The sequence below is a fragment of the Natator depressus genome, chromosome 11, assembly GCF_965152275.1.
Source record: "Natator depressus isolate rNatDep1 chromosome 11, rNatDep2.hap1, whole genome shotgun sequence".
NCBI lineage: Eukaryota > Metazoa > Chordata > Testudines > Cheloniidae > Natator > Natator depressus.
In genome coordinates, this window is record NC_134244.1 from 21,441,588 (window position 1) to 21,457,630 (window position 16,043).

At 40.1% G+C, this 16,043-nt stretch overlaps 1 protein-coding gene across 1 annotated transcript in view; it reads right to left on the reverse strand.

The window, feature by feature from the left end:
• The window catches only part of LRP1B (LDL receptor related protein 1B), a 1,292,938-nt gene that overhangs the window by 467,272 nt on the left and 809,623 nt on the right, over window positions 1-16,043 (reverse strand). The window contains exons 22-24 of the mRNA XM_074967293.1: window positions 14,060-14,260; window positions 10,022-10,267; window positions 2,426-2,623 (exon numbers count right to left, since the gene is read on the reverse strand). Coding sequence (XP_074823394.1) covers window positions 2,426-2,623; window positions 10,022-10,267; window positions 14,060-14,260 — 645 coding nt within the window. The remainder of the gene's footprint in view (window positions 1-2,425; window positions 2,624-10,021; window positions 10,268-14,059; window positions 14,261-16,043) is intronic.

The following is a 16,043-nucleotide window of genomic DNA, read 5'->3' on the forward strand; positions in this document are numbered from 1 at the left end:
CAGGGTCACTACCCTTGATATCAGCAGATCTTTGATTGCATTAGCTACTTGCATCACAGCCGCCCCCACAGTAGATTTGCCCACTCCAAATTGATTCTCAACTGACCGGTAGCTGTCTGGCATTGCAAGCTTCCACAGGGCTATTGCCACTCGCTTCTCAACTGTGAGGGCTGCTCTCATCTTGGTATTCTTGCACCTCAGGGCAGGGGAAAGCAAGTCACAAAGTTCCATGAAAGTGCCCTTACGCATGTGAAAGTTTCACAGCCACTGGGAATCGTCCTAAACCTGCAATACTATGCAGTCTGTGCTTGTTTCCCAGGCACAGAATCAGCGTTCCACTGCATGAACCTGCCCCATTTGCACCATGATGCCCACATTGCCAGGGCCCGTGCTTTGAGAGAAGTCTGTGTCCATGTCCTCATCACTCACGTCACCGTGCTGACGTCGCCTCCTCGCCCGGTATCGCTTTGCCAGGTTCTGGTGCTGCATATACTGCTGGATAATGCATGTGGTGTTTAATGTGATCCTAATTGCCAAAGTGATCTGAGCGGGCTTCATGGTTGCTGTGGTATCGCGTCTTCACAGAAAAAAGGCGCGGAACGATTGTCTGCCGTTGCCCTGATGGAGGGAGGGGCAACTGACGACATGGCTTACAGGGTTGGTTTACGGGGAATTAAAATCAACAAAGGGGGTGGCTTTGCGAGAAACTGAATGGCCCACTCAAGGATAGAACTCAAAACCTCAAGGATAGAACTCAAAACTAGGTTTAGCAGGCCGTTGATTTCACAGAGGGAGGGAGGGAGGGAGGGAGGAGAAAATGAATACAAAACAAATCTGGTCTATTTCTTGTTTTGAGCCACTTCATCTATCTTTATACATCTTGCTGGCAGCAGACTGTGCAGTACGACCACTAGCCATCGTCATCTCCTGAGTGCTCGGCAGAAGACGGTGCAGTCTGACTACTGGCCATCATCTTCTGCTAGCTGCAGATTAAAAGACAGTGCACTGCCGGTAGGACTCAATTGCCATGAGACGAATCAAGGGAAATGACCTGGCTGAGTCACTCCCATGTTTGCCCAGGAGCCTGGTTAAAAGAGCACCCAGGACTACGTCGATGACGGCTACCAGTCATACTGAACTGTCTGCTGCCAACAGGCAATAAACTGCTGCTGTGGAGCAATGCAGTACCACGTCTGCCAGCACCCAGGAGACATATGGTGACGGTTACCTGAGCGGGCTCCATGCTTGCCGTGGTATGGCGTCTGCACATGTAACTCAAGAAAAAAAGGCACAAAACGATTGTCTGCCCTTGCTTTCAAGGAGGGAGGGAGGAAACAGGGGCCTGACGATATGTACCCAGAACCACCCGCGACAATGTTTTAGCCCCATCAGGCACTGGGATTTCTACCCAGAATTCAAATGGGCGGTGGAGACTGCGGGAACTGTGGGATAGCCACCCACAGTGCAACGCTCTGGAAGTCGACGGTTGCCTCGGTACTGTGGACACACTCCGCCGACTACATGCACTTAGAGCATTTGTGTGGGGACACACACAATCGACTGTATAAAAACGCTTTCTACAAAACCGACTTCTATAAATTTGACCTAATTTCGTAGTGTAGACATACCCTTATTAGTCTCTAAGGTGCCACAAGGACTCCTCATTGATTTTGCTGATACAGACTAACACGGCTACTACTCTAAAACCTCTCCATTTAATGAGTCTTTATGCATATTTTTCAGCGAGAGACCACATAATAACTAATCTGACATGATATTTATCTTCATTAGTTATTTTTCTTTTCTCACAAGTAATGAGAGAGTATGTGCTTATGTACAAAATACATTTTGGGTCAATATCTTGAAAAAATGAACTGTTTTAGTTTACAGGAATAGGAAACCAAGGGAAATTTAGAAATCAAATTTCTGAACATATTGAAACTTTAAATAATGTGTGATTTTGTTTGCTAGGTTTTCAGTGAAAGAACACTTAGATGCATATCAACCTAGAAAACATTTTTATGAAAGTATTTCTACATACACTGTGAGAGTATGTTGTGCTATAGGCCGGGACCACATATATTGTGGTTGGGTCACCATGTTAAAGGCCTCGTATTTCTGCATTTGTAAAAAAAAAAAAAAAAAAAAAGCTATAATATTGTGTACCAGACTCTAAAGTATCACATTAAAAATTAAGTCTCTAGACTTTACAGTTCCAAAGATAATATTCAAGTTGTAAACCAAGCATAACGAAACCAGTGACATCTGCCTGATTTTGGAGATAACCTAAAACAATCGCTCTCAGAGGAGTAAGAATAATAGCTTGGCCAGGATCTGAAGAGTTTGATGTACTATGGTTGCATTACTTTGGCTGGTACTCTCTTTTTAAGGACCTACTAAAATAAGTCAAAAGTTAAATTCATACCTCCAGTTTCAGAAAGCTTGCCTCGGTAAATTTTATCTTCCACCACATCTGTCCAGTACAGTAAGCTCTGATTGAAATGAAAATCAAGTGCTATTGTGTTTCTTAAACCAGGAACTAAGAGACTGTAGTCTCGCTTCTGAAGATCAATCTTTCTGATCTCGTGACGAATGGAAAAAATGATGAAAGCTTCAAATGGATCTGGAAGTACAATGGATTATACATTAAAATGTATAATAAAGAGTAGAATTTTAGTAGACTTACTGATGTGAGGCACACATAGCTGAACGAGAATGGCAGAGTACTTTATTGGAGGAACAATTTGATTAAAATAATAGATCTTGTAAGTCTTACTAGCTCAATCATTTTCCAACAAAGAGTAAATTTTGCAAATATATATATTTCAGACCAATTTAGACTTCGGCTCACCTGCCTCAACTAAAGGTGTTGAATGGATATTAACAACAAGGATATCTGACTCAGTCAGTCAGCGGTCCACAGGCAAAGCACAAAAAATGTCTTCTGGATGAGAGCTAAGTGGTGGAGTTCTTTCCTCCCCTCTCCTCTCCCTCCCTGGACTTCAAGGATTAAGGCCAGAAAAAAGTTTAAGCTATCAAAATTAAAATAAGAACTTGGGCGAAGTTTTTACTTTCTTAAATGCTTCAGAGAAAATAAGTCTGTTAAAAGTTATCTAGTATTGCTCTAATTAACAATTAGTTGAAAACTATGTACTGCAACTAATATAATACAAAAAAGATTACTTTGTGTGAGTTAAACTGCATAAACAACTTATCTAACACAAAACCACAAAAACAAGGAATTGTAAAATTAAGGCATCTAACAGCACACAACTTCTTCAAATTCACCACCACTACCACAAACAGACCAGACTTTCCCTCCACTAACCATTCTGAACTGTTCTTGAAAAATCATACTCACTTGTGTTTTGGGAAAGGGTGCTAGAACCCTGGCTTCTCTACTGAGACAGAATTGAGGATATTTTGCATTGTCTGGTGCATGGCATTTGTTCTACTGGTGAAATGTATGTCTCTGGGTGGATGAGTAAAAGGAATGTAATGTTAGATGCCTTAACTTTTTATTTCCTTGTAGCTGTGGATTTGTGTTAAGTATGTTATGTACGTACCCTTAACTCACACATAACGCAGTGCTAATTTAAGTTAAGAAAAGCTGTCAAACACAGCAATGACTACTTTCACAAAGAACAAGATCTCTGTCAAAGTGACCAGCCAGGTCTGGAGCAAAAAAAGAAAATCTTAATGAAATTATCCAGCCAGTTCAAGAGCTCTGCTTTAAAGAACAGAGACCTTTGCAAATATTATTTTATTTTGGAAAACAGACATTGCTTTCTTGAAGATCTTCCTCTACAATGCAACAATAATACCACTGAACTAGTAAAATCTCTTTTCCTCTACCATACTAGGCTTCAGTTTTGGATGGTATGCGTATTATTGGGGGAACACGACAACAGGCAGGATTTCAGTGCCTTCTAAGGTGTTGAAAAACAGAGTCAGTCAAAATGTTTCAAAAAAGAAACTTTTCACTTTCCTTTTAAAAAACTAAACTTTTTCATGGTCTCCATTAACTAATAATTGCACATAAAGATTCAGTTGTGACTTGTAGCACATTAAATAATGATCTCCAACAGAATAAGGGTTCCTTACATGAAGAGCAGTATCTGCCTCTGAACCAACAGGCACTTTCACAAAGCTCCTCATATTTGTCAAAGCAGTGTCTGATTTTGCAGATCCTGAAATGGCTAAACTATATGATGATCAATAAGTTCTTCAACATTAGCAGCTGTTGCATCACAAAGGTCAAAAGCTCATAAACTTGATGAACAATTTAATTAAGCTCCTGATCTTTGACAAATCAGCAGGTATGTTGTAGAGTACCCTGTTCATCATAAATCTTGTCCTTCATTGGCTAACTGTGGCACAGAAAGACTGTGTTATGTCAGCGAGAAAAATCATGCAAACTCCGAAGATGAAATTTTTGGCCCTTTTTTAAATCAACTAGAATTTGGGAACTAAAATTAACCAATTCTCTTCAACACTCCCCCTCCGTCATCCCCTCCCCCACATCTCCTGGGGCAGAAAATTCAGGTTTTACTCAACAGATTATCTTTTGAAACTTTGGGCCAGGTATTTTGTGCTTTATGGGTTTAACTACTGTTTTAAGTGCAAAACAGAATGCAGCCTTAACCATGGCAACAACAGTTCTGCTATAGTAATACAAAGAATGTTTAAGAAATAGAGCTGGACAAAATAGCTTCTTTGCTCTATAAATAGTCATATATTTGACAAAAAAAAACATGCTTATAGGCAACATGGTTTATGATGTTTACACAATTACTCTTCAACAAATACAAATTATAAATAAAGAAATGCAGGTGATGCACAAAAGAGAAATGTCATGCTGTGCACAGAACAGTTTATACGCAGGAGGATCCTAGATTGAAAAAAATATTTTTTTTCTAATATCATCTGGTATGAGAAGTTGGGCTACACAAACCACCCATGGCAGAAAATAAAATGTGGGACAAATAGTAAAGCGTAATTTTCCTGCAATGTTTTTATTCTGGTATTCTGTTTTAGATGGGTCGTTAACTGAAATGTCACTGTCACTGGAGCTTAGGCTGAGGTGCATTACCAGACTTATTTGTTACCTTATACTGTGCCTTCTCTAACCATACCTCCAAAGCAAATCAATGGAGAGGTCTGTGCAAAGGGAACTCCTGCACAAATGTGGTGTGGTTGAGTCCACCAGTGTGGAGAATTTTTTATTTTGCTTGGCATTGTAAGGTGCTTGTTTATACTATGTCTGTGTGGGATGTGTAGTATCCTGAGCCAGCCCTTCAGACATCACATGTGTAGTCTGGTGTGCTTGACAACAAATGCCATTGCTGACATATGGCCTAACAGTTGGAGGCAGATCCTGGCTGATGTCTGTGGGCTGCTTACATTGACTACAGTGGTAAATCTGTGAGTGGGCAGAAAGGCTGTAGCCAGAGAGTAGAGGTAGGCCCAGATGAATTCCAGTATCAGCACAGGTGTGAAGGTTGATTTTTGTTGGTTTATTTGTAGACCCAGCTGTGTGAAGAGAGCTAATGTCTTTGGAGTAGCTTCTAGTGCCTCTTCTCAAGTCTACTCTGAAATCTTCTCAAGTCGAGGCTTTGAGTAACCAATCATCCAGATTGGGGAATATTATGATCCCTTGTCTGCTGAGGTGAGCCGCTATCACTGTGAAGACTTTTGAGAATACCTGTAGAGCCATGGACAAGCTGAAAGGGAATACTTTGTATTGGAAATTATCCATTCCCACAACAAATCTGAGAAACTTCCTGTGTGAGGGATGAATCATTATGTGGAAATATTCATCCTGGAGTTCAAGGGCTGAGAAGCAGTCCTCTCATTCTAGTGCTGGAATTATCGTTGCTAGCATCCTGAATCATTCAGTCTTCATGAATTTGTTGAGTCTTCTTAGGTTGAGAATGGGTCTCCATCCTCCATTTTTTTTCTGGGTTAAAAAATAATGGGAGTAGAAACCCTTCCGTCTGTGTTGTGTAGATACTGGTTCTATTGTGCCCAGGCGTATGAGATGGTTTACCTCCTGTCATAATAGGTGTTCGTGAGAAAGGTCTCTGAAGATGGATAGGGACGTAGGGTGTGTAGGGGGGGATGGAGGTAAATTGCATGGAACAGCCAATCTTGATAAATTCTATTGTCTAGATTGTCTGATGTGACATTTCACCATGCTGCATGGAATGGGGTCAGATGGTCTACGATTGGATGGATGGTGTTGGATGGGTCCAGCAATAGAAAGTGTGGGAGGTGTCTCTGGTCCTTGACCAAATCCTCAAAACTTCTGTTTAGAGGGAGGTTGTTGGGATATCGAGGCTGAGAAGGGAGTGGTCTCCAACTTGTGGGTCTCTGCCTCCACCTTTGTGGGTAGTATTGCCTCTAAGGCTGGGTGTAGGGTGCAGATCTTGTTCTTTGTACTCCCCATTTTTTCTTTTGTGTAGGTGTATATATGCCAGAGCATCTCAGTGTCATCCTGGAGTCCTTCAACATGTGAAGGGACTCATCTGTTTTGGTTGAGAACAGTTTGGGGCCTTCAAATGGTATGTGCTCAACAGTAGATTGTACCTCTTCAGGAAAACCTGATAGAGGGAGCCAGGAAACTTGCCACATGACTACAGCCATGAGAGCCTCATTTATTGGGAAAGCTATCTTGGAAGAGGTTGAAGTATGGAGGATGTCCAGCAACTTATGTTGGGACTCCACAACTTCTTCCAGTGGTATCTCCAATGAGCCTGTGATCCTCTTAAACAGCTCTTGGAACTGTATAAAGTCATCCCCTGTCATTGGTGGTGGGGGTATGAATTGGCAGCTGATGTGACTTATTGATCTGATGTATCCTTCAGTTCCCCGATTGCCTCTTCTGGAGATTCAGAGGATCCAAGTACTAAGGATGATGGAGACTGCCTCAACCACTCCCTGTGTGGATTCTGAGGCTTAGGGTAGTGTTGGTGGTACACTGCCCACGGGTCCCAGTAGGACCAATGTGGTAGGAATGGCACTGATGATGGCATCCGTGGGTGTCTCTACCATCCTTGAGTTTCAGGTCTGGAGTGGTATTGATGTTGTTCTAGCAGACCCAGCCTGGTGGCTGTCTGCATAGGCAAGGAGTTGTGGGATCATCCTCCTCCCCCTCCTCATTGTTGGATAAAGGAGGAGCTGACCTGGTTGGTGTTGTAAGCTGGCATGACACCAAGTGTACTGGAGTAATGTCGGTACTGAGGAGTGGGGATTCTGGTGCTAACAAGACCAAAAGGTCTTTATGCTGGAGAAACTGCTGCGGTACAGAAAGCATTGGTACTGAGGAGGGTGTTATTGGCAGTACCGATGCCTTTACCACAGCAGTCAGTGCAGAGGTTATGCACTGTGCATTGTGGAGGCAAGAGGTGGTTCTATAATTTGTAGCACTGCTTAGCTGCTTGTTGCCACATGTCTGAGCAGCTGCTGCGGTACTGAGGCAGGGCTTGTAGGTTTCCCTTTTGTGCCTTTGTCTGAGCTCACCCGCCTAGAGTCTTTGGCTTGCATGGTATCTATGGAAACGGATGGTCCTGCTGCCTCAGAGATGGATGGTCTTGGTGTAGTTGGCACCGAGGTAGTCTGACGGGTTGGGGAACGTTTCTTTTTGGTGAGTTCCTGAGAAGGGGAGGTTGGAGACTGTTTTTTGTTTCCTTCTTGGAGGAATGCTCCTTTCTCTCACAGAGAGATGATTAATCTTTGTCAGATACTACCATTGGAGACCAGTGGCCAGGAGGGGTTCATGATCCCATACTGGACACTGCGTGCAGACTTCTCCATCGTGAGGAGTTTTAGCTGTAAATTCCTTGCTGTTCTGGTGCAAGCCTTCATATCATGGAAGTGGGAGCACCAGCAGACATACTGTGAATGTCCATCAGAAACCGGGATTGAAGACTGGCAAGTGAGGGAATGTTGAAAACCAGGAAGCCAGGCATGCCCCTTCGAATAGGGTTTCTCCCATGAGGGATGGTAACTATACTATATTAAGGGGTATACAAATAACTGAAACTTAAATTCCTAAGAGGGGAAAAAATAAATAAAGTAAGAAAAAGGTAGGGTAGTTAACTATTTAACTAAATAACTGGGTTCTAAAAACTAATACTCTAAAGATAACAGCTAAGCTAAAGATAATCCTGAGAGGCTCTGACGATTGCTCAATCTCATGCCGATGGTGGTAGAGAAGGAACTGAGAGGGGGGTCAGTCGCACTGCACTATGTAACTGACAGAAGTGGCACAAGATGGGAACACCGCCTGTGCGACCCAACCAGGCACTGTTACTGAAATTCTCCAATTACAAGCACAAGAACTCAGATTCTCCTAAAGTGGAGCACTCACAGGGACATTCCTTGAAAAAAAAAATATTCCTGATCCCACACTGCAGTAGTAAACATCTTTAAATTGATTGGTCAGTGGAATGGTGGGAAAAAAGGTTAAAATGAACACCTCAAAATGTTTTTCCCATTGTGGATGGAGCTCAGGGTGGTTTCTGTGTGATTTGAAAGGTCAGACAAATGAACTGTATCTAATAGAAAAGGTAGCAAAAAATTAGAAGATGACCCAGAAAAGTTGACTAAGAGATAACAATGGGAATAATCTGGAATAAATCAAAGAGCTCAAATCAAATTCTACTTTGGAATAAGCAAACAAACTCCTACTGAATTTGAAGAAAACTCAATGAGAATTATCTAATCCAATGGGAGTTGCAAGGAACTCTTTGATTTCAGTTATACTGAATATATTTTAATCTTAATTCATTATTTTAGAAGAACAAACTAAAAAGTAATTATTTTGATAAGGTGTAATTTGTACTTTGGCATGCTGTTAATTGGAACTAAATTGTGACTACACCATAACTGTAAAGGATATGTAATGAAATGTTTGAATTAGCTCAGCTACTGTCAAATTAGATGGTTTCTAATAGGCCATTTACAAAATATCTGAATTGGGTATTAATGAAATTATCTCAGGTGACTGATAATGTGATACACAAGCTTTTATTTCTAGCTCATTTGTTCAAAAATGGCCCATGGCATGAATGTGAGAAAAAGGTGAGCAACTGGAATAATTTCTTAGTGGTGAAATCTAATGACCTGTGAAACAGTCACCGAAAAGACTTGGTGAAGCATCATAGTTTAGAGATATTTAAAATCAGAGTTGTCAAAAATATGAGAAAAATAACTGTAAGGAACAATCCTCAAATGGCAGGTGGAAGCTCTAAGTCAGCGGTTCTTAACAATAGGTATGAATACCCTCGAGGGTACGCAGAGGTCTTCCAGGGGGTACATCAACTCATCTAGATATGTGCCTACTTTTACAACAGGCTACATAAAAAACACTAGCAAAGTCAGTGCAAACTAAAATGTTATACAAAGACTTGTTTACACTGCTCTATATACTATACAATGAAAGGTAAGTACAAAATTTATATTCCAATCAATTTATTTTATAATTATATGGTAAAAATGAGAAAGTAAGCAACTTTTCAGTAAGTGTTCTGTGACACTTCTGTAGTTTTATGTCTGATTTTGAAGGCAAGTGGGTTTTAAGTGAGGTGAAAGTTGGGGTATGCAAGATAAATCAGATTCCTGAAAGGGGTACAGTAGTCTGGAGAGGTTGAGAACCACTGCTGTTGGTAACCCAGTAGCTTTCATTTAATATCCAAGCTCCTCTAGGCAGGGGCAGGGACTGTCTTTCTATATTTATATTGCAACTAGCAAACTGGAGCCCTTATTCTCCTGATTTGGGCCTCTGGGCACTACTTCAGCGCACAAAATAAATAATGCAATTATAATATTATGATGATTCTATTCCCATTCTATACCTTCCATTAAAAGTTATGGTCCAGACTCTCTACTGAGGTCCAAAGTAGAAGGACCCTGGATCTCAGATCCCTGGAGATTAATCCTATTTTACTGGTTTTTACACTTCCTATTAGAAGGAATAAGGGACCTTACAATAGTGAAGAAGCCCTAAATCTCAGCTTACCAATACTAGTGCAACTTTCACCATCATTACTGATCTTCCAGCCTTCATAACAGGAGCACTTGACACTATGTTTGTGCTGTTCACACACTTGACTACATTTAAGATGTTTGGTACAGTAATCCACAATTTCACAGGTTTTGTTGTCTGGATTTAGATAAAGTCCTGTAGGGCAGGAACACACAATTCTTCTTCCAGGAACTACAGAACACTGGTGGCTACATCCACCATTGTTAAGCGAACATTCATCTGAAATAACAGGAAAAGAAGATTAAGAATTGCAAACAATATCAGCTGTATTATATTATACGTTTTAAGACCTTCTCGGTAATAAAAGAAATTAAAAACCTCAAGTAATCACAAACTGAATTTAAATCTGGCTGAACAACTATTTGTTTGGAATACTTATGCAGAAAAGTAGTGCATTCAATTTGCATACATCTGAGGTTGCATTACTGTTACAGGATAGCAAGTTTTTAGCATTGTAGAACTACAATATATATTATAAATTTTGACAGATTATCAAAGGTATTTTACCATTCACGTATTCAGTACACTTTGTATTTACTGGATGGTACACTTCTTTTCTCATTCACTTAATGCTACCATTCTTTGAGCTTCTTGTTTACTAATCATGTAAGGGTTTTTAAAAACAGTTGCAAAAAAGAACAACAGAATTTTCAGACAAAAGCTACATTAAGATGGGAGTTAAGGTTGACAATATATTTCAGAGTTTCAGGGATGTTGTAATTCTCTCCAAAATAAGCATTTAGTGTCCAAATCTGCCCTGCAGTGACACCATGAGGAAAGGAGGTGGGGGGGAACACAATGTGTCTAACCTAATCTGGAACTACAAACACTAAAATGTGTTCATCGTAATTGCATAGCTATTGCATGGTGTTATTACAGGACAGAGTTACGGTGCCCTAACTTTACATTTCATATCTTCACATGGTTGGATTTTGTTTAAATTGGCTAAAGGCTATTTAGCTCAGTGATATCCTTTTCTGTTCCTAACCAGTGTACACTAACCCCAAATATGTCTTGGAATGCATTTAGTGTCTCAGCACACTTGGCTCCGTGTCAAAGTGCCTTATTCCTTCAGCAATCTGAGGCTTCAATGCCTTGTTCCTTATGTTCCCTGAGTTTTCTGTGTCTTGTATTTCCTAAACCTATGCATGGATGGTCTCTGGGATTAGGAGGCAAAGGGTATGCTTTTCTCCAACAGATTCTGAGTCTGCTCTCAGTTACATTTGTGCATCCCTGTGGTGACTACAGTGGTGTCAAAGAAGCCAGTGTGAAAGGAAATTCAGGACCTAGTTCTCCATTTTATTTTATTTTATTTTATTTTATTTTATTTAAAGAATGCTGTGAAAACAAACTCTAAAGAACATTAAGGAGCTTGTCCTGCATTTCCTATTAAGTACGAATGTCAATGTGAATTTTGGGAGTACAGGACAGGTGCACTAATGTATTTATTTACTGGAAGTTAGATTTTCTTCTGAATCTTCTAATTTATTCATGCCTCTTAGCTAGTCTGATTCACATGTATCTCTAAAACTGAATTTTACATCTGCACAAGAAAATATATACAATTCAGTGGTCCTTCTATAGAACAGTTTCCCTAGTGATTTTTTAAAGCAGTTCCCTTTCTTCTTAGGGTCTTTATTTTTCCAGACTCCAGGGTTCTCAATGATGGGGAAAAAAGGGAGCAAATTCATTAAAATAACACTGATAAGCAAATGTGCTGCCAATATCCTGCAATGCATATTAACACTTTAAGGCAACAGTCATAAATATCCCCATGCTAATTAGTAAATGAGTAGTAAACCACTGTTGAATAATAACTTATTATCATTATCTTAATCCCAGAAGATCTCAAAGGGACATGGCCTCTTTGCAGTCCAAATGCCATCTGGATCAATCTCTGCCTTGGTGCCTAAGGTGGTCTGGCTATGTTTATGTCAGTTATGTCTATCACTGGCAATCTTATCGCACCACCAAAGCTTGATCTCTGTAGTGGCATTCCTTGGTACACATGATCCAGAATTTGCTGATCATCCATTCTAATAATATGTCCATACCAAGGAAGCTGCTGAAACTAGTGCTGATAGAGGTGGTTGCTGGGTTTGGCTTCAAATATCCTCATTTGTGTTCCTGTTGTGACACTTGATCTGGAACAGCAGATGAAGATGATGAGAATCGAAAATGTAAATACAGTGTTCTTTGGCCTTCCTCAGGACCCATGTTTTACTGCCATACAACAGAGTAGGTATAATTGTGGTTCTATAGATCCCCAGCTCTTTGGCAAGCTTGATGTCATGACATCCCCACCAAGGCCGCTGAAGCATGCCTGAAACCTGGCAGCAGCTGCTGCTATATGAGCGTCCAAATCTTTCAGGCAACTTCTAGCATGGTCTATGATGATGCCCAAATATTCGAGTTGCCACCTGCTCAATGTCCTGTCCAGACAAGTAAATACTGAGTTAGCTGTAATCTAGCGCTGGAGGCTGTTTGATGGTAATGGTCAGGGATTTAGTTTTATCCAGATTCATAAGGTCCAAAGTGTGTTGCTTCTTGCTCAACTAGATCAGCCATCAGCTTCAGCAATTCACCAGACTGAGTCAACAACAGTGTCATCAGCATATTAGAGATCTCAAAGCAGAATGGCATTCTGCTCAAAGCCACCTACAGCTGCCTCCTCAAGCTTACCAATCAACTAATTAATGCTAATATTGACCAATGATGGTGCAGAGCGCTGCCTTGCATCTCCCATGTAGATAGGAAACCATGCTGTGAAACTGCCATTCATTCAAACACAGATTTCTATTCCTTTATAGAGCTCTTTTATCAATGACACTACCTTCCCAGATCCCACAAACTTCCTGGTTGCCTCATCAGATCCCCCAAACCTGCTCAATGCACTGAATCGAAGGCCTAATTGAGGTCTATAAAAAGTGCTATGAATGGTTTATTAAATTCAGCAATACAGTACAATACAATAAATATATGGGGGCCGATCCTGACTCTTATGTGGTGCTCGGCAGCATATATGGGTCCTAAAGGGGTTACTATCACTGGGAGTTAATGAGATCATTATGTGCCTTGTCTCTCAAGCCAAAGAAACTTTACTAGAGCATTAACAAGGAGTTGTCCACCTGAGGATATAAAAACCTCTACTCCTGTAATCACCTCTCCTTTCCTACCTTTCAGCCATTCCATTATTTATTATATATATTACAGTATTGTCTAGGAGCCCTAATCACAGAGCAGGACATCATTATGCTGGGCACTGTACAAACACTGAACAAAAAGGCAGTCCCTGCCCCAAAAAAGGAAAACTAAGTATAAAATAAGAAAGAACAGATGGATTCAGAAAGACTAATGGTGGAGTACAAGGAAACAGTGAGATAATATTGGACAGCATGATAGAGTATGCTCGCCAGAACAGTCCTCTTTTTACATTTCATCTAAAGGATGAGCACAGTGCATCTTAATAACATGCAATGTCAAATCTTCAGTACTGACTTAGAAGAAAGAATGACACCTGTGGAATAATTTAAAAAAACCACACCCCACAATTTTTTTACAGCATACTAATATGTTTCAGGGGGTGGGGGGAACAAACCCTCCAATCTAAGTAGTGATCTAATTCAACAGTGGTTAAGTTTGTGTTGTGTGACAGTATTATAGGCACACTTAAGTACAGGTGTTCTTATATGTGTAAGAGAGCTTTCCAGCTGCTTATGGCTACAACCATGTACCTTGTAAGGGATGTTTTAAGAGATTAAAAGATAGGTTCTTAGATTAGAGAACCTATGTTGTTCACCATGCTTCATTTTGGAGAGGCTTGATACAATTTCAAGCACAACATGGACATTAAAATAAAATGCACAAATTACTCGTGAGAAAATTTAAATACGCTGCTAACATAAGATTCTTTAGAAAGGGAAGATGGAAACAGAAAACATCAAGTGGTATTAGGGAAACAAAATAATTTTGAATGCTTTATAGATGTGAGTGCGCCTAAAAAGAAAATACCACAGAGGTCGCCTTCATCAGATCCATCAGGACAATCTCTTCTCCCATTACAGAGCTTCTCAGGCTGTAGGCAGATGGAGGTATCATTAGCACAAGGATATTTTGGTGGTCCACACATATAGCTCTCGCAATTATCCTCATCAGACTGATCGTCACAATCAATATCTCCATCACATAGCCACGCTTTGCTAATGCATCTCCCTTGGAGAAAAGAGACAAACACAAGAAATCAGACTGAAAATAAACATAGGAAAACCTATGGTAACATTACAGAGAAATCTACTGTTGTATTACATTTTAGCATTAATGGTCTCTCTTTCTAAATTAACAGAAAGGCTCTAAACAAGCTCAGCTTTGTATTTTAAGTCATCTACATCTAAATAGGCAGTCTTAATTTCTTGACCAATGTCAAACCTAATAGGTTCTATCTTCAATGAAACTGCATGCAGGCAGCTATGCAACCTAAGTAAAATATACTGAATTACAGTTTTATAGGTTGCCCAAAATTGTTACAATATTTCTTCTCCTGCTTTCCTCCCCATTTTCTTTTCTCTCCACCCCCACTCACCCCTAGTAAGAGCAAGATCCCAATCTGACACTGACTTAAACTAGTAGTTACCATGAACAAAAATACTCTAATTATATACAATATGTTTCCATCTAATGTCAAAGCAGTAATCATACTTCAAATTTTAGCCAATGATTTTAGTTTATTATCCATGTATTGTGTGATGTTACGATTAATGAACATGATATATATAATTATTGTATGTTAAATACAGTTAAACTGTTGGATTATAGAAGTATAAAATTGATCAGTACTTAGATTGATAATTTATTAGATATCTACGTCAGAAAGGCTCAAACACAAGACCTGTAGGGTGAGGCCTTCCAGATTCTAGCTTACCTAATTTAGGCTTTGGAGATAAAAAATGCTGACATAAGTTAGTGACCAAATAATAATCCGATGCCCTAAGATTATGAGGAAAGTGGTACCAAATGGTAATATTGCAAAAATTAGCTGGAAGATTAATTTTAAATAATAAAAATGCCATAGAGGCACATCTGTTTCCAACATGTGCCTTAGCACAGGATACAAGTTGTGCGTCAATGCTAATGAGAATAAAGAGAACCTATACAACCCATAGCATTTGGGATCCCTTATGTTTCTAGGGGACACAGACCAATAAGGGAAAAAAGAGGGCTGACACTTCCATGCACATGTGCAGAACGTAGGTATAGACAGAATTACATTATAAAAAAGGGGGTGCCCAAAGTGGGAAAATTGAGCTTCCTATGGGAGAACTCCAGCAGGAACCATCCCTGTATGGATGGTCAATCCATGAGAGAGCCATCAGTCTCTAACACTGTCTAGGAGGATGAGAATATGCTTGTAGCTGTAACTGGATGGATATATCTAGGAGTTGTATGTGCTGTGACATTCATAACTTTGTTGGTAACTTTAATAAAAATGATAAAAGATAGTGGACCTTGTTCTTGTGATTGTTCTTGTGTTACTGGCCTATGGTTTCATGTGTTCCTATGAGTTCTAGATCTAATGCAAGCAGAGAGAACTCTGTTGAACTTGAGACAGAGCTGCCAGAGCCGAACCCTCCATGGGGTGACATCACTGAAATTACTTTAAATGAAACATTTCTAGCAAATGAAACACTTTCACAAAGTTTTAACTAGGCAATACCCAACTCATTTCCTTCACTGGAAATGACTACACAAGGGAAAAATGTACTCCAGTTTATGCTACACGTGTATGTTAGAAATGTTACAGTTGCAGCATTGTCTGCTGATAGAGATAGGGTTTGTAACCTCTCAGAAGTATATGGCTGTGGAAGTGGAGTCACTTGGGGTAAAAACCCGCATCTATACAAATCCATGCCAAAAAACAGATCCCCCACAATTGTTCACACATGCTGACAGTTGCCATCAAGCTCTGATGCCACTGTCTCCAACTATTCAGCACATTTCA